The 19,969-nt window shown below is 41.1% G+C and overlaps 2 protein-coding genes across 6 annotated transcripts in view; one reads left to right on the top strand and one right to left on the bottom strand.

The window, feature by feature from the left end:
* Positions 1–1,655: 1,655 nt before the first annotated feature.
* Positions 1,656–8,731, top strand: Cln5 (CLN5 intracellular trafficking protein). Its single transcript, XM_048341227.1, has 4 exons — positions 1,656–1,867; positions 3,375–3,540; positions 5,295–5,520; positions 8,095–8,731. Exons 1-4 carry the CDS (start codon positions 1,671–1,673, stop codon positions 8,583–8,585), a joined length of 1,080 nt encoding a protein of 359 aa, XP_048197184.1. The 5' UTR covers positions 1,656–1,670; the 3' UTR covers positions 8,586–8,731.
* A 3,895-nt stretch (positions 8,732–12,626) lies between these two features.
* Fbxl3 (F-box and leucine rich repeat protein 3) overlaps positions 12,627–19,969 on the bottom strand; it is a 16,294-nt gene continuing 8,951 nt past the window's right edge. For all 5 annotated transcript variants that reach the window (XM_048341221.1, XM_048341222.1, XM_048341223.1 and 2 more), the window contains exons 4-5: positions 19,252–19,423; positions 12,627–15,393 (exon numbers count right to left, since the gene is read on the bottom strand). In XM_048341221.1, the coding sequence (XP_048197178.1) occupies positions 14,750–15,393; positions 19,252–19,423 (816 nt within the window). In that variant the 3' untranslated portion in view covers positions 12,627–14,749. The remainder of the gene's footprint in view (positions 15,394–19,251; positions 19,424–19,969) is intronic.

The following is a 19,969-nucleotide window of genomic DNA, read 5'->3' as shown; positions in this document are numbered from 1 at the left end:
GTGCCATGCTCTAGTCTTGCTGTTTTACTGATGGAGCCTAGGTATATTCTCTGTGTAAACTGACCTTGAGCCATGATATTCCAGATCTCAGCCTCCTGAGTAGCTAGGATTACAGGGCTAAGGCACTTGTACCCCAAACACGACCCCCAAGCTTTAGAAAGCCATGGAACAGAGGGAAGCAATCAGTATAAAGAGGAACCAGGCAAGAGTAGCAAATTAGCTTGGCTATGGGCTCATAGCCAAGAGGAACAGAGCTTAACCCAAGCTGCCACAGAGGGCAGAACCACGTGAGGGAGAGAGAGCTGCGACCAGAGTTTGCTAGGGCCACATGAGGAAACAGTGTCTCACCATGAGAACACTCTGTACAGAGCTGAGCCATCAGAAGAACCAAGAGGGAGGTTCCCACCATTAGCTAATGTCAACCTGGACTTGTTTTGGTAGCTCTGAGAAGAGCTGGGTGGTAAGCTCTATAGTGGCATTGTGGCTAACTGTACCGTGCAGACTCTGACTTGGGAGCACCGAGCCTCTGAAATAATCTGGAAGGCATGATCAAGGGTGGGTCTGCACAGAGCCTTGCAGGCGCACTTGGAATCAGATACTACATTTCCGCTTTCATGGCTGGGATGCCTTCCCTTCTCCTCTTGGGTGGAGGTTTTGAAGAAGCTTGGTTGATGTGGGTCATTTTCCATGGAGTAACGGTATATGGAAAACTCAAGGATTCATCTAAATTTGCCTTAGACACGTGGATGTCAGCCTTGTTTGAATTTCCCCACAACTCCCAGCCTGGTGCAGCATGTGGGAAAGAGTCCTCTCCTCCATCCATCCATCCTCCCTTCCTTCCTTTGTCAGTAGGGAAGACAGATTCTCACCCACTTGGGGAAAAGGCTATCACTCCCTGCCTCCCTGCACCACACCCAGTTGTGTTGTGGTCACCTCTGCCCACAGAAGACATCTTGCTGATTCGATATGTTTGCAACTATTAGGGTTCACACACGTCTCTGGTAAAGTGAAGGAATCAATACATCCCGGCCTAAGGGTGCTGTGTCTGCTGTCTTCTTAAAACAGGGCCTATGAGACAAAGCCATTTATGCATTTAGGTCTAACTCAGCAGTTGTAGGCAGCAGCATGGCCGACTCCCACTGTTTTCTGGAGATGGTGAAGGGTCAAAGAGAAGACAGTGTGGAAGCTTCTTCCTAATTCTGTGGAAGGGGGGAGGAGTGGCCTGCATGGGCAGCTTGGATGGCAGCACGGACTATGGGCAGCTGGTGACCACAGCTTTCCTTCTTCATTATTCAAATAAAGACTTTCCAACTCCGCCGTTCTGCACAGCTCCTCTGGGCCCGGAGAATCGGGAGGTGAGCGAGGGAGAGTCCCCAGCCGAGGCCTTCTTCGCACCGAGCCCCGCGTGCCTTCCTCCCTGAAGTCAAGCCAAAGAGGCAAAGTTTGCAGGCCGCGCCAGGGTCACGCGCACGGCACAGAGGAAGGGCGGGCCACGCGCACGGCGCCGGGGAGGGGCGGGGTCACGCGCTCGGAGGCGTCACGCGCGCGGGGACGGGCCTCGCGGACGATTCCTATCCGCGGTGGCGCGCTGGGCCCGGGCCGAGCGGCGGCGGGAGCGGGGAATCGCGGGTGCGCGCGCACGGCGCTGACAGAGCTACTGCGCTCGGAAGATGGCAGAAGCCCCGGAGCTGCCTATGGCGCCGGCGGGGAACGTCGGGTCGGGCATCGGAGGCCCGCGGAGCGCGAGCACGTTAGGGGGGCGCGCGCCTTGGCGTTGGGACCTGATGCTGCTCTGGCTGGTGGTAGCTTCGAGCTGGTCTCTGGCGTCGGGCGGTGGAGTCCGGCGCCACTGGCCGGTGCCCTACAAGTGAGTGCGGGGGCGCGCAGCGCGGGGGCACGCACGGCCGGGTTGGTGCGCGGGGGCGCCCGAGTCCGGGACGCGCGGTGGCGGCGCGGGAGCGGGGACGCGCGCAGCGCAGTGGAGCACGAAGTGGGGAACTCCTGGGGTCGCAGGCACCTTAGGGTGCCGCCCTGGAGCCTTCTGTCCCCCCGGAATGCCGGAGCCTGGCCCGGCAGCCACTTGATTGACTTCGGTGCTTGTGGCGGAGTCCCGGAAGAGCTGCACTCATTTCATACCCAACCTTGGCACAGCGCTCCGACCGGTCCGCCTCGCTTCAGCGTCTTCTCCCCACGTCCCGGTATTCTCGTCCCCGAGCAGGGGACGCGTCGGGGGGGCGGATCACCTGGCTCCATCACGTGGAGGGGCACGGGCGCTGCAGAACCCCCCTCCCCCCAAGCCGGCCCTGGCGTGTGCCCCGGAGGGCGTGGACCAAGCCTTAGACGGCTGGAGATGGGGAGATACAGGGAAAGGAAAGGGTGTCATAACCCAGCATCCCCTGGAAATTGAATATAGTACTTACTTTTGTTAGTGAGTTCATGCTTGAATTGTGCTTTTCAAGTTACCTTTGACTTCCTGTCGGGTTTTGTTGGGATAAATGAACCCTACATATATTTGATTAGATGAGGCAAGTAGTTAAATTAACATAGGTGTTGCATTTATGTATTCGGATTGTAATATATTTGGGGAGAAACTTCGGGATCTTAGTGCAATTCTCAGTGGATGGAAGACGCTTATTCTTCCTTCTCTTCAGTGCCGGGTATAGCAGGTGTAAGTCCGAATGCAGGCGGAGCCCACTCTCATTTTGCTCTGTGGTTTTCTCCAATCCTCTTTCCTTGCCTGAACTCTTGCATTCACCTACTCCCTTCCCAAAGCAAAAGTGGGAGCTGCTCACACTTCTCAATGCCAGAGTCAGAGTGACAGCCTCCCCCTACCTCTCCGTTCCGTCCTTGAAACCCCAATTTTAGTTTTTCATCCCTACTGAAGATACTTGAAATGTATTTGTTTTTACAGTATTTAATGTTTTCTCTCCTTTTCTGTCCTAGCCTTCATTCCAAGTACTTAAAACCAAGGCTAGGTCATCCATCTGCCTGTGTCCTCTTCCATCCCATGCACCGGGTGAAAATTTCTGCCTCCTTTGTGTCATGGGATTTTGCCTCCCTCCTTCCAGGCTCTATAAGGGAGGGAACAGCACTGAGATTTTTGTTTTCCTTCTTCCCAGGATGGCCCTACACATCGTGAACATTAGTTGATTGAATGTTGGTTAATTCTTCAATAAATGTAGAGTGTCTTCTAACATTTGCCAATAAAGAAAATTTGAAAGTGTGTTCACAAGAAAAGAAAATGTTCATATTTATTCACTATGATCTAAACTTCATTTTCCCTAAATGCTGTGAAATGAAAATTTGGAATTCTAAAATGCATGCAAAGAACCACTTGTTGCAATGTAATTGGATGGTTTTGTCTGTCCTGTTAGACGCTTTGCCTTCCGGCCAGAACCAGATCCCTACTGTCAAGCAAAGTACACCTTCTGTCCCACCAGCTCACCCATCCCAGTTATGAAGGGCAATGATGTCATTGAAGTCTTCCGACTACAGACCCCCGTTTGGGAATTTAAGTATGGAAATCTCCTGGGACACTTGGTAAGGATGCATCTTGATCTTACAACTTTAATTCACTGATTGGTTATTAAGTTGATTGAGGAAGCCATCAGTACTCACATGGCTCCATTTAGATTACACCTACTGTTGTATTTATTAGCATATTTTAACCGGTAGTGCAGTAGTTATAACCAATGACATGAGATTTCTGGTGTTCTAACTTGCCTGTTTATATACCTGGGGTCACATAAACTTCTTCCCTTCGATTTCTGTCAGGAACTCTCCACCGAAGGTTATTCTGACTTCTTTCTTTTCTTGGTCATAGATGAGAATCTGAACTCAGTATTCAACGCTGTTGTTCATTGGCTAGAACTCTACCCACTGAGCCACGCCTCCAAACCTGGTTATTCTGATTTCTAACACCATAGTAGGTTTGCTTCCATTGTTTAGCAATATAAATGGAATAATGTACTATTTATTTTATCAGCATTGAATTTGTATGAGTCAACATACTGTGTCTATTGGTAATTTCTTCTCTTTTAACCTTATATTTATTGAATTAGTGGAATAACAAAAATATCTTTCAGTGGATGTATGTTTGGATTTTCGCTTTTATTTTTGGTGCTGGAGATGGAACCCCAGGGCCTCTGGAAGGCTTGAAAATTCCTGTCACTGAGCTACACTCCCAGCCTTTTCTGTTTTTATCTATTCAAGTATTGCTGGGCTATGGGTGTGGCTCAGTGGTAGAGCATTTGACTCACGTGCACATGCCCCTGACTTCCATCCCCAGAAGTGCAGAATAATAATAGCAGTGCTGTTCTGTGCATGATTCCTTATTCCTTTAGTGGATATAACACTTACAAAACCCACGAGAATTGATAAATCATAGCATACGTGCTTCTTTAACTTCAGTTTTCTGAAGTAGTACTAATTTATCCTCCTTGTATCAGTATAATGGAATTCCAGTTATTTCCATATCTTCTCCAGCACTTGGAATTTTTTTTATAATTTTATTTTAGCCATTCTACTAGAAAGATATGTGATAAAAGGTCACCATGGCTATAATTTGCATTTTCCTGATTATGATGTTTAGTGCTTCTCATTCTTATTGCTCTTTGGGTTAATCATACTGATCTGCCTAATTCCTGGCCCAGTTTTAAATTAGTTTATACTTTCTTTTTTGTATGAATCATTTATCAAATATACTTTCAGGAAAAGTTACAATCAGACTGGGCATGGGGGTACATACATGTAGTCTCAGCACTCAGGAGGTTGAGGCCAGAAGATCTCAAGTTCTAGGTCAGCCTGAGTAAGAATGTACGTATGTGTATATACATATGTATATGTGTGTATAAATATCAATGTGCATATATCTACAATCAATAACAAATATACTTGATTTCGTCTCTTTTAATATTAGAAATCCGACCCTAGGGAAATGAGGAGAGAGAGGCTCAGAGGGGTGGGCAGGCAGAAATCACTTGTTTCCAGGCCCTGCTGGCTATAGGCAGTTTAGCCCGATTGTGATGGGCAGTGGGCAGAGCTCCTCTCTGAGGCTGGCATGGAGGTCTCTCACGTTTCTTCTATGCTGTAAGAAAATAATGACTGTTTGTAGCACTTATCTTATGGGAAGAGCTGCCGTGACTAGAATCAGAGTGGATGAGAGCCTGGAGTTTGAGGACACAAGAGGAACAGCTGGTTAACACACATGTGTACAGTACATGGAGTATACCACGTTTGCTTCCATCTGGTGGCCCAACCCAAGGTTACTCCACTGATGTTTTATCTCTACACAGAAAATTATGCATGATGCCATCGGATTCAGGAGTACCGTAACTGGCAAGAATTACACGATGGAATGGTATGAACTTTTCCAGCTTGGCAACTGTACGTTTCCGCACCTCCGGCCTGAAAGGGATGCCCCATTCTGGTGTAATCAAGGAGCTGCCTGCTTTTATGAAGGAATTGATGATGTCCACTGGAAGGAAAATGGGACATTAGCCCTCATAGCACGGATATCAGGTAAGTTTCAAAGATGTGGCAGGGTTTCATGGTAGAGGAACAAGTTGCTTCTGTTGAGACAATTCAGTCTTGTCCTACTTTTTTTTTTTGCCAGTTCTGGACCTTGGACTCAGGGCCTGAGTGCTGTCCCTGGCTTCTTTTTGCTCAAGGCTAGCACTCTGCCACTTGAGCCACAGCGCCACTTCTGGCCTTTTTCTATATATGTGGTGCTGGGGAACCAAACCCAGGGTTTCGTGTATACTAGGCAAGCTCTCTTACCACTAGGCCATATTCCCAGCCCCCAACTTGTCCTACTTTTGAGACTTTACTTTTAGAATGTTCTGGCTGCATAATACCTTAACTCCACCTGGATTTATGTGGAGCTTCACCTATGGGTGTTGAGTTTATCTGCTGCTCTACTCTCACTCTGTAAGAACAATGGTTTTAATAAAATGCTTTGTACAATTAAAATGGACTTTCTAAATAGAATTAGAAAAGGAAATCCATAAAGTACCTGATTAAAGTGTCTACTAACTATATATGATTTTTTTTTTACTAATTATCTTGTATTAAGAATATAGTAATTAAGGGGCTGGGGATATGGCCTAGTGGCAAGAGTGCCTGCCTCATATACATGAGGCCCTGGGTTCGATTCCCCAGCACCACATATACAGAAAATGGCCAGAAGGGGCGCTGTGGCTCAAGTGGCAGAGTGCTAGCCTTGAGCAAGAAGAAGCCAGGGACAGTGCTCAGGCCCTGAGTCCAGTCCCCAGGACTGGCCAAAAAAAAAAAAAAAAAGAATATAGTAATTAAGCTGGGTGCTGGTGGTTCATGTCTGTAATCCTAGCTACTCAAGAGGCTGAGATCTGAGAGTCAAAGCTGGCTCAAAGCCAGCCTGGGTAGGAAAATCTGTGAGATTCTTTTATCTCCAATAAACTACTCAGAAAAATCCAGAAGCAATTTCAATACTTTATCTGAAATTCTTATCTCCAATGTATATTTATATGATCTTATATGCTAACGCAACTTAAGTATTTTATCTGAGACTCTTATCTCAGAATAAGCCAGAAGTGGCCCTGGGGTTCAAGTGGTAGAGCGTTAGCCTTGAGCACAGAGAGGTTCAGGGACAGAGCCCAGGCCCTGAGTTCAAGCCCCAGAACCCGAACCAAAAAAAATAAAAAAGTAGTAATTAGATACTGTCATTGCTAGACTTACTCTGGGCCCAGCTGTCTTCAGTGCTACACTCTCCCATAAAAACCCTGTGAGAGAGTTACTGTTATTTTCCCCATTATACAGATGGGAAACAGAGGCAGAGAAGAGGTGAAAGTTACAGAGCTGAGTGGGACTCCAATCCTGGCAGTCAAGCCACATAGACGATTCTCTTAATAATTCTGGTATACTATCTCCCAAAATGTATGTGATCTTATACTTTTGAGGCCCTCTAGATCAATTTAAATATCTGAGATTTTCCTTAGGATGCCCCAAACTATTGTAACAAAATGAAAATCCATCTCCCTCCACATGCTCAATAAAAAAGCTTCTCCCTCATGCCAAGTCTCCATTTCTGCCTACATCATCTGAAACTTTTCCTTTTGACATCATGAGTATATGAACAATGGCCACGGCTGACTGTAAAACAGTTTGTAAAATGGCAATACTTCAGCCCTCTGAATTGTCCCATGATTAATCGGACCTTCATTTTTCAAGTTAGTTGGTTTGGAGCCCAGGCATAGCTTATCATAAGAACATCAGTACCTCTGAAGTTGAACACATCTACAAAAACAGTACAGTTTCCTTTGCATTAATAGGTTACACACATCACCCACTGTTTTACAAACATACTTATTTGGATATGGTGGAAAGTGAAATGTTGGAGCCTAGGTCTGTTGAGCATTTATAATGTCCAGATAAGGATGGTAATCATGCAGAATATGGTATTTTTTAAGGATTTGTCTGTCCTGATAAAGTGCCAGTAAAAGAGTTAGCCATCCTGGGATCTGTGTAGTTGATGAAGTTGGCCTAAACTGTTTCTGGTTTGGTTGAGTCATTGGAAAAATGTGTATGGTGGGTAAGGAGCTAAAATCAGGAGGAAAAGAGAAACAGCAAATATTCCACAGAAGAGGGGGTACTTGAAGCTTTCAGCAGACCAGCCAGCCTTCCTCAGCAGGCAGCTGTTCTGCCAGCATCCCATGTTTGACACAGAAGCGATCAACCACTCACTCTCCTCTGTTGTACTTAAGCTGACTTTGTTATTCAGCTTTTCCTCTTCCACAATCTCTTCCTTGCTGCCCCTTCTGTCTTTTGCCTCTGAATCCAAAATTTATCAGGCAGCATAAGAGCTATTACATTTATTTAACCTCACTTTGATTATAGCTTAAGTGAATTAGGAAGACTCACTTCTCTTTATTATATCCAATGTTGGTAATCCAGCAAGGCCTTGAAGAATGGGAGAGGCAGGTTTGGAAATTCAAAACCCTTTCTTACTATATTTACATGCATCCATAGTCTGAACCAGGTCAGAACACTTGACTTAAAATTCATGTAATTGTCTTTGATGTTGACGTGGTTTTTTTGTTGTTGGTCTTTTTAAATTAGGAAACACATTTAACAAAATGGCAAAGTGGGTGAAAGAGGACAATGAAACAGGGATTTACTATGAGACGTGGACTGTCCAAGCCAGCCCAGGAAAAGGGGTGGAAACGTGGTTTGAATCCTACGACTGTTCCAAATTTGTGTTAAGAACGTATCAGAAGCTGGCTGAGCTTGGAGCAGAGTTCAAGAAGGTGGAAACCAACTATACAAGAATATTTCTTTACAGTGGAGAACCTACTTATTTGGGAAACGAAACATCTATTTTTGGACCAACAGGAAACAAGACTCTTGCTTCAGTCATAAAAAGATTTTATTACCCGTTCAAACCACACTTGTCAACTAAAGAATTTCTCTGGAGTCTCTTGGAAATTTTTGATTCAGTGGTGTTGCACAGACAATTCTATTTATTTTATAATTTTGAATATTGGTTTTTACCTATGAAATTTCCTTTTATTAAGATAACATATGAAGAAATTCCTTTACCTAACACATAAAATATAAGAAAAAATTCAAGGTTGATAAAAAAAACACACAAAACTTAATGGTCTTCTTCCTCCAGCCACCAGCATCAGCTTTTCTGGAATTTTATATTTGTGGGTTCCTTGCAGCAGAAAAGTAAAACACTAGGTGGAGTAAAGTGAGCACTCAGTGGTCTTGATTTCAATTTCCAAGCTGTTTCCAAGCAGTTGTTAACATGGAGTATGATGGTAATAAGATATGGAGCTTCTTTGGTACTAATAGACACATTTATATGGTGGGAACTACTTTGATATGGCAGTTCTTTTTCTTGTTTTGTTTTTGCCAGTTCTGGAGCTTGAACTCAGGGCCTGAGCACTGTCCCTGGCTTTTTTCTCAAGGCTAACACTTGAGCCACAGCACCACTTCTGGCTTTTTCTGGTTACATGGTGCTGAGGAATCTAACCCAGGGCTTCATGCATGCAAGGCAAGCACTCTACTGCTAAGCCATATTCCCAGCCTGATATGGCAGTCCTGTGTCTCCTTTAAGTGCTTTTGGAGGTTTGCCTGGGGAAAAGGCCGCTTTTCTCTGTGTTTGTCTGCACAGACTTCCCCCTCCCCTTTGTTTTCCATGCAGGACCACACTTGCCTTCCCCAGAAGTCTCAGTGGAGCACCTGTATTACCTAGGTGACCAGCACACCTGGGGGCAGTTACCTCCCTCCTCTGAGTTCACATCTCTTTTAGACCACAGGAGATACCCAGACTCTTGTCACCTCAGTCAACATCAGCTGTAGCCACTCCTCCCTGTCCTCCCTAGATTAGCCCCAATCCCACCAGGTGGCAACCCCTTGTATGTGCACCTCCATGGTGAGGGCCAGCAGCTCAGAATACACGTTCCTTTTTCCACCTGAAGACTGCATGGCAGTTTTCTAGGCAAACCTGACCAGAACTGTTACAGCTGTTGGAACGTTTGGAACCTGGTCAAGTTATGCATGCTTGTTTCATTCACATAACTCTTCATTTTTTTGGACACTGGATCCAGGGTTGTCCTTTCAGATATAGTAAACACAGCATTAAAGGGAGAAATGTCGGGACTGGGAATATGGCCTAGTGGTAGAGTGCTTGCCTTGTATACACACAGCCCTGGGTTTGATTCCTCAGCACTACATATATAGAAAAGGCCAGAAGTGGCTCTGTGGCTCAAGTGGCAGAGTACTATACTAGCCTTGAGCAAAAAGAAGCCAGGACAGTGCTCAGGCCGAGTTCAAGCTCCAGGACTGGAAAAAAAAAATAAAAAAGAGCAAAACTTCTGACTAGTACTTTAGAACTAGCTGAGAATCTTCACTCTAAAATGATTTAGACCTCAGGATTTTTGACAAGATTGAAGTCACATTTGTGTAGGAAGGTCAGAGTACTAGTGCTTTAGGACTGTAATGACTCATCAAAGAATGAAGTGCTATCCTTGAGGTTGCCCGATGTAATTATTGCCAGCCTTTCCTAGGTTTTGTAATTTAGGAGCCTTTAGCTGACAGTGTAGTGCTTGATTGCACTCATGGGTGTAGTTCTTCTGACTCCCTCCCCCAAATACGACCAGCACAATGAATGAGGGTGCACATGCTACAAAAGGACAGGTTTTTGTCAGCGATCTCATCTCTGTGCTTGCTTTAGGTCAAACAAGCTCTCAGGGTTATGTATTTTAAAATCAACTGAACACGTGTTTTCCTCTTTGTGGAAAGTATTAGGGAAATGATGCAGTGGAGATCAGAGATAACCATTTAATATGTAAATGGGCCAATTATTCAGTTTTAGCTCATGTCAGAGTGTTTGCTAAGAGGCTAATACAATCATTGAATGCTTATAAAAAGCTTAAATAGCTGTTATTTGCCTGATCCAATAAATTGGGACTAGGTGATCTTTCTATGGCTACCCAATTAGTAATAATGGAGTCAGATTTTTATCTCTGGTTCTGCTGACTGAAATGGATGCAGTTTTTTTTCTCATCACTACAGAAAATGAGGTCCATTGACCAGTACCTGTCCACCAGATGTTACCCATTTATGAAGAAAATTAAGATTTTGACAGGAAGCACTTAAAAGCAGTTTGTTGAATATTTTATTTGTTGCATCTAATTTTTTTAAGAAGCTAGGGCTTGTATTCTTGTCTTAGCTCTTATTTCATTCAACTAGGAATTCATTTTGTTTTTCAAAAGCACTACTAAAATACAGACTCAGTAAGACCATAGCTTGAGCAACACAGCACTATACTGTACTGCCTAATGCCAAGGTAAGGTTGCCTCAGATAAGCAGGGAGAATGTTCCTTCACTGCCCTCCAGTGAGTCTGCTAACATTAATGTTGCCTCCTTACCTGCTGAAGGGTTTTAGAATGTCACAGGAAAACTGGATCATTACATTAGCACCATCTAGTGGCTAAATCTGCACAACACCAACCTTTACCAGATTCTTGAAATTACTCTGGATTTCCTCAAAGGTGGCACTGACAAGAAAAGACTTATACCAGGTTTGTGTCAATCCAAGTCACAGAACTTAGTTCCATACCAAATAAAATGAAGACATCTGTAACCTGAAACTTGAATTTCAGAGAAAGATTCTATGTTTTAAAAGCCACTTAAGGTATTTTCATTGTTCTTGAGAATATTAAATGAAGTTCTGAGGAAGTACTGTATAGATTCATATTAAATGAAGTTCTGAGGAAGTACTGTATAGATTCAAGTGGCTATAACAGATACATAGCACTCAGTAAACATTTCTAAGAATTTATCAAATCTGTCAAGCCTATTTCAAAAGGAAATAATGCTGATTCAAGAACAAGCTTTCAAATGGTAACTGGAAAACTCCAAACAAATCTAAGGTACTGTTAGCTTTGAGTTGTAAATGTATAATTTCCTTCATTTTTTGTGAACGTTTGAATATTAGAGCCTTACATTGAAAATGTGAGTATACCCATAGTGTCATCTAAAAAATTCAAAAGATGAAAACTATTTCTTGGAACCCCCAACCGATATTAGCTATTTGCAAAATTCACAAAGGATTGGTTGTGGTAGTACATGCCTATAATCCCAGCTATTCAGGAGGCAAACAGGAGAATCTCAATTTGAGACCAGTCTAGGCAAAAGTTATCTCAAAAACAAGCCGGATAGACACTGGTGGCTCACAACTGTAATCCTAGCTACTCAGGAAGCTGCGATCTGAGAGTCACAGTTCAAAGCCAACCCTAGGGGAGAATCACTCTTACCTGCAGTGAACCACCAAAAAACCAGAAGTGGATGGAGGTAAGGCTCAAGTGGTAGAGTGCTAACCTTGAGCAAAAAAGCTAAGGGACATGTCCAGGCCCTGAGTTTAAACTCCAGTACTGGGATACAAAGCCAGGTTCAAGGACCCTTTAAAACCTAACTATTTTTAAGTAGTGATTTATAAATGTTAGAGGGAGAAAACTTTTTTTGTGTGCTTAGCTATCACACTTGAGCTATGCATGTGTGTACATGCATGCTGGTACCGGGGCCTGATCTTAGGGCCTTGCCCTCTCACTTGGCTTTCTCACTCAAGACTGACGCTCTACCACTGACCCACATCTCCACTTCTGGCTCTTTAGTGGTTAATTGCAGGCAAGAGTTTCACAGAGTTTTCTGCCTGGGCTGACTTTGAAACATGACCTTTATATCTCAACTGCCTGAACCCATTTTGTCTTTTTTGCTAGTTAATTGGACTGCAATCTCTTGGGCTTTTCTGCTCAGACTGACTTTAAACCTCCAGCTACCAAATCTCAGCCTCCTGAATAAATAGGAGTACAGTGTCAGCCACTGGTGCCTGGTCCTATTCTTTAATCATTTTCTGCACACAGTTTTAGAAAAAAAAAGATATATATTCATGGTAAATTTTATAGGCATCAGAGCTTATTTTTAGAGCCAATGTGCCTACTTTTTTTCAAAGAAGCCAGCCTGCCATAGCTTAAACATTATATACAAATATAGATTTAAAACTAAAACTACTGATTTTTAAGTTTAACTATTTTTAAAGAAAGAATATATGGTTACATAGTTAAGATAATAATGCAACAATATTACAGTAATTATCTTTATTCTCAATTTGATAAAAGCATTTTATATATACTTTACAGTATAAACAAATTAAGTGCTATATATTTTGTTTATAAAGTGACAAGTTTCAGACATTATATAATTCAATTTGTACAAAAAGTAAATTTTCAAATAAACTTTGGTTAGTAGAACTGGTTGTATATACTGTCAAATCTATTTCCAAAGTTATTCAAAAAGACTTATCCACTAGTACAAGTATTTCTTTATGAAGTGTTTTACTATTTAATAAGGGGAAATACGGTAACTGCATTTAATTTTCAAGTGCAGCCTTTTTCTCATTTCTGTGCAGCTGAAAGGTAGAATATACCATCATTTTTGAAAAGTATAAATCATGTATACAAAACCAGTATTACCTTCTTTTTTTTCCTTTTTTAACTTTGTTTTGGTGCCAGTACAAGGGCTTGAACTCAGAGCATCAACTTTAATTCAGCTTGACTGCTCACAGCTCAAGCTCTACGACTTGAGTCATTGCTCCAGTCACAAATGTTGATACTTAAGAAAAGATGGGAGTCTCTCAGACTTTTCTGCCCCGACTGGCTTTGAATCTCAAGCTTCCAGGTATCCTGAATAGCCAGGATTATGCATGAGCCATAGAAGCCTGGGAATTCCTATTGTTAGGAAGGTCCTCTATTTTAAGATTGTTAGCTTCCATTTAATTACCAAAATACTTTCTAAAAGTCATACTACTAAAGAGAGCCATATCAAGCATTAATATATTCCACTGGAATACATTAAAACAACTTCTAATTTCCCTCAGAAGAGAATATAGAAGAGAGTATATCCACTAGAACTAGTTCTGAGAACCAAATTATATATCTTTAAGAAACCTAAATATAGCCCCAAACTTAGTACTTTGTATGTACAGATTGAAATGGATGCAGAGATTTTTTTCTTTATTCATGAGAGCAATACAAAATGCTACCTACCTTACATAATATATCAGTTTGAGTCACCACAAAACTGTCGACATTTTCCTATTAAAATTTTTCAATTCACTGTGCAATACTGACTCAAAAATATGACTCAAGACTTTAACTTCATTTTAATTTGTTTATGTTGAACTATGCAGATGCTCCATTTTTTTGCTTTTTTAAAAGTTCTATTTATATGACTATGTAATTCTAAAATGGAAAAATGAGCCATCACTAAAATTCACTGGAGACTAATTCTTTCATAGAAACAATTTATAAGCATTTTAAAAGTTCTAACTTTAATTATCTCAATTTGGCTTTTTTAAGTAGTTAAGATTTTAATTTCAATTATTATGTAATACTTAAAAACTAGTTTAAACAAAGATAAAACATAAGAAAACTGGTTAAGTATTCCTTACTTTACATAAAATGCTTCAAGTGTCATATACATAGTAACAGGTCACAGAAAAGAATTTACATAGTTTAGCAGATTACAGAGGAAACCTAAAAGTTTATACAAAACTAAACACTGCCTTCCATTCCATTTACTTTCTCTTTATTTGATCTTGGCTCCATATTACCCTTCTATAATAACCATGTGTGAATAAGTTTTCTAAAGGTTCCAATTAGCTAAATAAGCCTCTGTGTTTTTAAATAAGTGTTTCACATTTGAATACATTCAACTAATCTTTTCCAATAGATACAATATAAGCTAAGTTTTTCTCACAAAATGCTCACTTTCCTGAGCTATATTAAACACCTTATAACAGGTGTATTTATAACTGAAGACCCTAAAATGTCAAGTTTACATTTTTAAAAAAATGCATAGAGAACATTTCAGAAAACCTATTGGTACTCAACTTCTAAGATATTATAATACATAGGTTTTGTTTCCTTCAGATTATCAACTGTTCAATCTTTGTAACTGGTTATTACTTTCAAATATGAAACCACATGTTTATATTTTTCAGGTTTGACTATTAGGCTAAAGAAACAGATGGAGTTTTCTAACCATAACTGATTTGTAGGTCTTATAACAATCATACCAGTATATTTAAGATATCAAATTTCTGTGCTACAAAAGAATAAAATTATATCAGAACTATAGGAAATAAACTTTAATACATTTGCTTAACATTAAGGTGCTATTCATCACGTTCAACATTATGAGGTCCTTACCAAGTGGGCATCATGTCTGGAAACCATACCCTACCAAGATGCTTGGAAACTTCCCAATGAATCTGCTCCAAGCTATACTTCTGGTCAGGAATTAATACTTCTTCCATAATGGATAATTGAGACAGGCGGCCGCCGCACATCTTCACAAACTCAACAAAGGCACTACATGATACTTCACATTCCCCTAGTCCAATAGCTGACAAGTTTTTGCAACGTTCTGCAATGCGAATTAACTCTTCATCAAGGGGTCGTAATCCATTAGCACACACTACTAGTTCAACTAGTCTAGGGCATGTCATTCCCACTCTGCCTAGTACATCTTTGCTTACTGATCTCCCAAAGTAAAGGTGAGTGGCAGGTATTTCATAACGAAAGAATGGGTCAAATTCCTCTTCATATAGGAAAAAATACATCACTAAATTGACTTTAGGTGAATGTTTGATGAAAGCATCCCAGCTGCTCTTCTGAATACTATGGAAGTGTGTCTGTCCAGGGTTCTCACTGACAACATCAATGCGCAGATGTTCTAAGCGAACGTGTTTTTCAGAAGATAGAGCCAGTAGCAACTCATCACTTAATAAGTGATAGTTCAGGGCCAGTTCTCGTAAGCCATGACATTGATCAGCCACACAAAGGATACCTTGGAAGAAAAAAAATCTCATGATTTATAAGCTTCTGTACAAATTAATATGTTCAAAAATTAGTAAGTGCATGTCTCACAAAACTGTGCTGCATTTCCCTTTTCATATAATAATGTAAAATAGACAGGTGCCAGTAATGCCTGTAATCCTAGCTACTCAGGAAGCTGAGATCTGAGGATCACGGTTCAAAGCCAGACCAGGCAGGACAGTATGTGAGACTTTGATCTTCAATTAACCACTAAAAGCCAGAAGTATAGTTGTGGCTCAAATGAAGAACATTAGCCTTGAGCAAAAAAGCTCAGGGACAATGTCCATGCTCCGAGTTCAAGTCCCAGAACTGGCACACACAAAAAACCACAACTGCAATTTAATCCAGTTGTGATGTTGAATTAGTAGAAAGTGAGTCACGAACATTTTAAGTCACTTCCACTATAAAAAATTGAAACTGTGCCTGGTGATGGGTGACTCATACCTATAATCCTGGCTACTCAGGAGGCTGAGACAGCAGACATGGCTCAAAGCCAGCCTGGGCAGGAAACTCCACAAAAGACTCATGTCCAATTAATCCCCAGAAAACTGGAAGGAGCACTGTGGCTCAGAGTACTAGAGCACTAGTCTTGAGCAAAAAGAGCTCAGGGAGGGTCCAGGCCCCTGAGTTTAAGTCCCACAACTAGCCAAGAAAAACCCAATTTTAATGAAGTCCATTTATCATGCCAGAAAAATCATTTATTAGTAACTGCCATCTTAAAAATATGGTACAAGCAAGTAAGATTCATCACAGTAAGGCAATTACAGGTGCCTTATTTTCTTGCCTATTTCTGGCAGTACTGGAGTTTGATCTCTGTGCCTCTTGATTGCTAGGCAAGTGCTCTATTACTTGAGCCAGGTCCTAGCTTTTTTTTTTTTTTTTTAACTTATTTTTTCAGGATTTTGCCAACAGCCAGTCTCAAAACCATAGTTCTATCTTTGGCTCCCACATGTCTACAATGAAAGGCTTGTGCCCCCATCCCTGACTTACTGAGAATGAGATGGGAGTTTCTAACGTTTTGCCCAGCTGGCCTCAACACACTATTCTCCTAATCTTTGCCTTCAAGTAGCTGGGATTACAGACATGAGCCATTGTGCCCTGTCTTTTAATTCTTGTTTGGTTTCCTGTGACAGGGGCTTGCTATGTAGCCCAAATTAGACTAGAACTCACTGTATTCCTCAGGCTGGCCTCAAAATTGCAATTCTTCTGTCTCTCAAGTTACAGGAGTGCACCACTATGTCCAATTTTTGTTTCAAAAACTATTTCCAATACTTATAATTTAAGAAATCTTACCTGCTCACTGCAACAGAAACCAAAAGGCAAATTTTGTAAATGAAATCATAAAATCCTACTTAGGTAAGATATAGTCATACACATCACAGAAATCTACAATCTACATAATTAAAAGCATTTACAAAGTTAAAAAAATGCCACTAAATGATCATGAGTTTAACTGCTAGTAGGTAGAGAAATATGGAGATGAAAATGTACACAATAGACCCACCAAGTAGTTCCAATATATACTCAAGTTTTGCCCCAAATGTATTACCTGAGCAATATATGATTTTATCAAAAGCAAGTTATTTTATTTGCAAAGTGGCTTAACAGAATTCTGCCTCAAAGTGATACCCTATACTACCTGATAACCCACTCAATCTCTAAATAGGTCACCCCAGCAAATCTAGATATTCTGTTTTGAAGTTGAGGCAGCTAAAAAGTAAATCTGGAATGCCAACATTGAAGTTTGTTCATTTAATTTTTGCTTAAGAAGTGATTAGATAGGCTCCCAATAAACCAAAAGCTTATAGCTGTGGAAGAAGACATCGTAATCAGAAGAAATAAACTGATTTGTGAGAATGAGAATCACTAGGAGGAAGCTATGGGCCTTGTGTGTCACTATTCAGCCACTACAAAGTTGTATTCTCCACAAGATAGGGAGGGTGTGTGAGGGTGTGTGTGGGTGTGTGTGTGTGCTTTGAAATATATTCTGACCATCCAAGATAATCCAAGAATATCTCTGTTCTTTTTAATATAAAAAAGCTTGACCTAAGACTGGGAGTGCAGTTCAATGGTAGTGTCTTTGCCCAATGTGATCAAAACCTTGGCTTCAGGGGCTGGGGATATAGCCTAGTGGCAAGAGTGCCTGCCTCGTATACATGAGGCCCTAGGTTCGATTCCCCAGCACCACATATACAGAAAATGGCCAGAAGCGGTGCTGTGGCTCAAGTGGCGGAGTGCTAGCCTTGAGCAGGAAGAAGCCAGGGACAGTGCTCAGGCCCTGAGTCCAAGGCCCAGGACTGGCCAAAAAAAAAACAAAAACTTGGCTTCAATTTCTTTCCAGCAATGAAAAATAAGTAAATAAACAAAGCATAATAGAAAACAGACAAAGATACAAAGAAGATACTTTGAAATATTCAGTAAGTAATAAAGTATAATTCTATGTATTTGCCCCACCAACCCCAGATCCAATATCCAAATGCCTGACATGTATGAGTACTGTAGAAGATCCATTAATTATCTAATTTTGTATGGCAAAGTGGGTCTTATAAATTATCTGAGTAACTTTAATCATCACATGGGCCCTTTTAAAAGCATTTTTTTTTCTGATGGGCTGCAGAAAAGCCAGAGAAATTCAAAATACTAAGGGGATGAAGCATGCTATTGTTGATTTTAAGACATGGAATCTCTAAGGAGGGGGGGAGAAAATGGAGAGTAGGAGAGGGGGGAGGAGAGGGAGAAAAAGGGGAGGGTCAGAGGGGAGGATGGAGAGAAAAGGGAAGGGGAGGGAAAGCAGGAGGGAGGACAAAAAAGGAGGAGAAGGGGTAGAAGGAGAGAAAACTCGTGTGGTGTGCTCATTTGCTTCTTTCCTCTTCACATCTGGCAGGAAATCAAACCCTAACTCAAACCTGGGCAGGATCCCGGGTGGCTTATGTTGGTAGAGTACCAGCCCAGTTAATGCAAGGTCCTGAATTCAAACTTCATATCACCCACAGAAAGAGCAAGAGAGCAAGGAGTTTACCACAAAGATTGAAAAAGTTTTCATACAGTGTGGTAAAGCTACTATGGAAACATACAGGTAGGGATCTAAATCAGAGAAGAGAGGGGTTTAAAAAGATAAAAAAGTAACAATTCAGTTGAATTTTGAGGCCAGACTGCAATCAGCTAAAGAAGTTAAAAAAATTTTTTAATATTCTACTGGTTATAGTATACTGTTCATACACAAAAAGTTTAAACATATTACTATAGTTCCATAAGGCTCAAGGAAAAGCTGCATGTGAACAAACAAGACTAAAGAGGTAGGTGGAAGTCAAATACAAAGGACCTTGGTGCACAATGATGTGTGGACCTTACCTATTTATAATTTCTATCTAATTGGAGCAAAACCACCACCAGCCTTCTGGCAACAGTAGGAACTACCCTAGGGCCTTACACTATTCCTTGGTATTTTTCTCTTAACCTTGCCTTTACAAACCTTCACAAACAACCTCTTTATTAAACATTCCTGAATTACTCTGTTTAAGATTTCCTAATTCCTGCTGGAATACTATGGATATTTCCTTTACAAACATGTATATATGGCCCAAAGCACCCCCTCACCCTATTACTGATTTTCTTGCACATGCCAAATAAAATAATTGGAAAATAAGCTGAAAGTCAGTGTCTAGGCTTGTTAACAAAACAGATTTTTTAAACTGTATTATGATAAAAATATTTTTAAGCAGAAGAGTGTTATAATTTGCAAGTTAACAAAACTATTGTGGTTTATTTGATGAATAAGTCAATGTATTTTATTTAAATGTTTCCAGCAAAACAAAAAAGCACCACATACCTGCTGGAGAAACATGAGGACAGCTGCTCATTTTTAGCAACTTGAGCGTATCGCTGTTGTTGGCCACCAGCACTTTGAGGGATGGGTCATCTACTGGGGTATCATCTATCTTAAGCGAGGACAAGGATTTGGAGTTTACAAACACAACTGTCAGTGCAGAGATAAAGTGAGACTGGAAAGCAAAAACATGAAAATACTGTTTCAATTTTTTGAAATAAATGTTTTAGAAATAAAGGGTTCCCAGGTATGGTTCATCTGAATTCTAGTGATTTCAAAACTGTTAAATAACACCTTGCACTCTGTTAATATAAGTATGGCAAAAAAAAATGTCATTAACTACCATCTCTGAGATGAGCCCTTTTACATGTGGGAGAAAAATTAACTTCAATTATCAGAATGTCACTTAAATCGTTGTAATGCTGCAGTTCAGAATAGGAATCTCTCAAAACTTTACCACGTCTGGAAACAATACTCTAGGTATGACTCAAGTTGTAGGCTTCTTAGCAAGCACAAGACTCTGAGTTCAAATTCTAGTATTGTACTGCCCTGAAAAAAAAAATAAACACAGCCAACCAACAATGGAAATCGTATTTGTACCAGTGCCCCAAATACTAATGACCATGAAAATAGCAGTAACTACTGGCACAATCACTAAAAATTAGTAAGTCAATCAACCCAAAAGCTATGACTTATTTGGAACATGGGAGCTTAAAAACTC

This window comes from Perognathus longimembris, chromosome 3, assembly GCF_023159225.1.
Source record: "Perognathus longimembris pacificus isolate PPM17 chromosome 3, ASM2315922v1, whole genome shotgun sequence".
Taxonomy (NCBI): Eukaryota; Metazoa; Chordata; class Mammalia; order Rodentia; family Heteromyidae; genus Perognathus; species Perognathus longimembris.
This window is presented reverse-complemented; position numbering and strand designations above follow the sequence as displayed.

Excerpts from the sequence above, each read along its gene's own strand:
- Cln5 (XM_048341227.1), top strand. The coding sequence starts at position 1,671 with ATGGCAGAAGCCCCGGAGCTGCCTATGGCGCCGGCGGGGAACGTCGGG. Across the intron at positions 1,868-3,374 it reads CACTGGCCGGTGCCCTACAA|ACGCTTTGCCTTCCGGCCAG; the intron begins GTGAGTGCGGGG and ends CTGTCCTGTTAG. Across the intron at positions 5,521-8,094 it reads CCTCATAGCACGGATATCAG|GAAACACATTTAACAAAATG; the intron begins GTAAGTTTCAAA and ends TTTTTAAATTAG.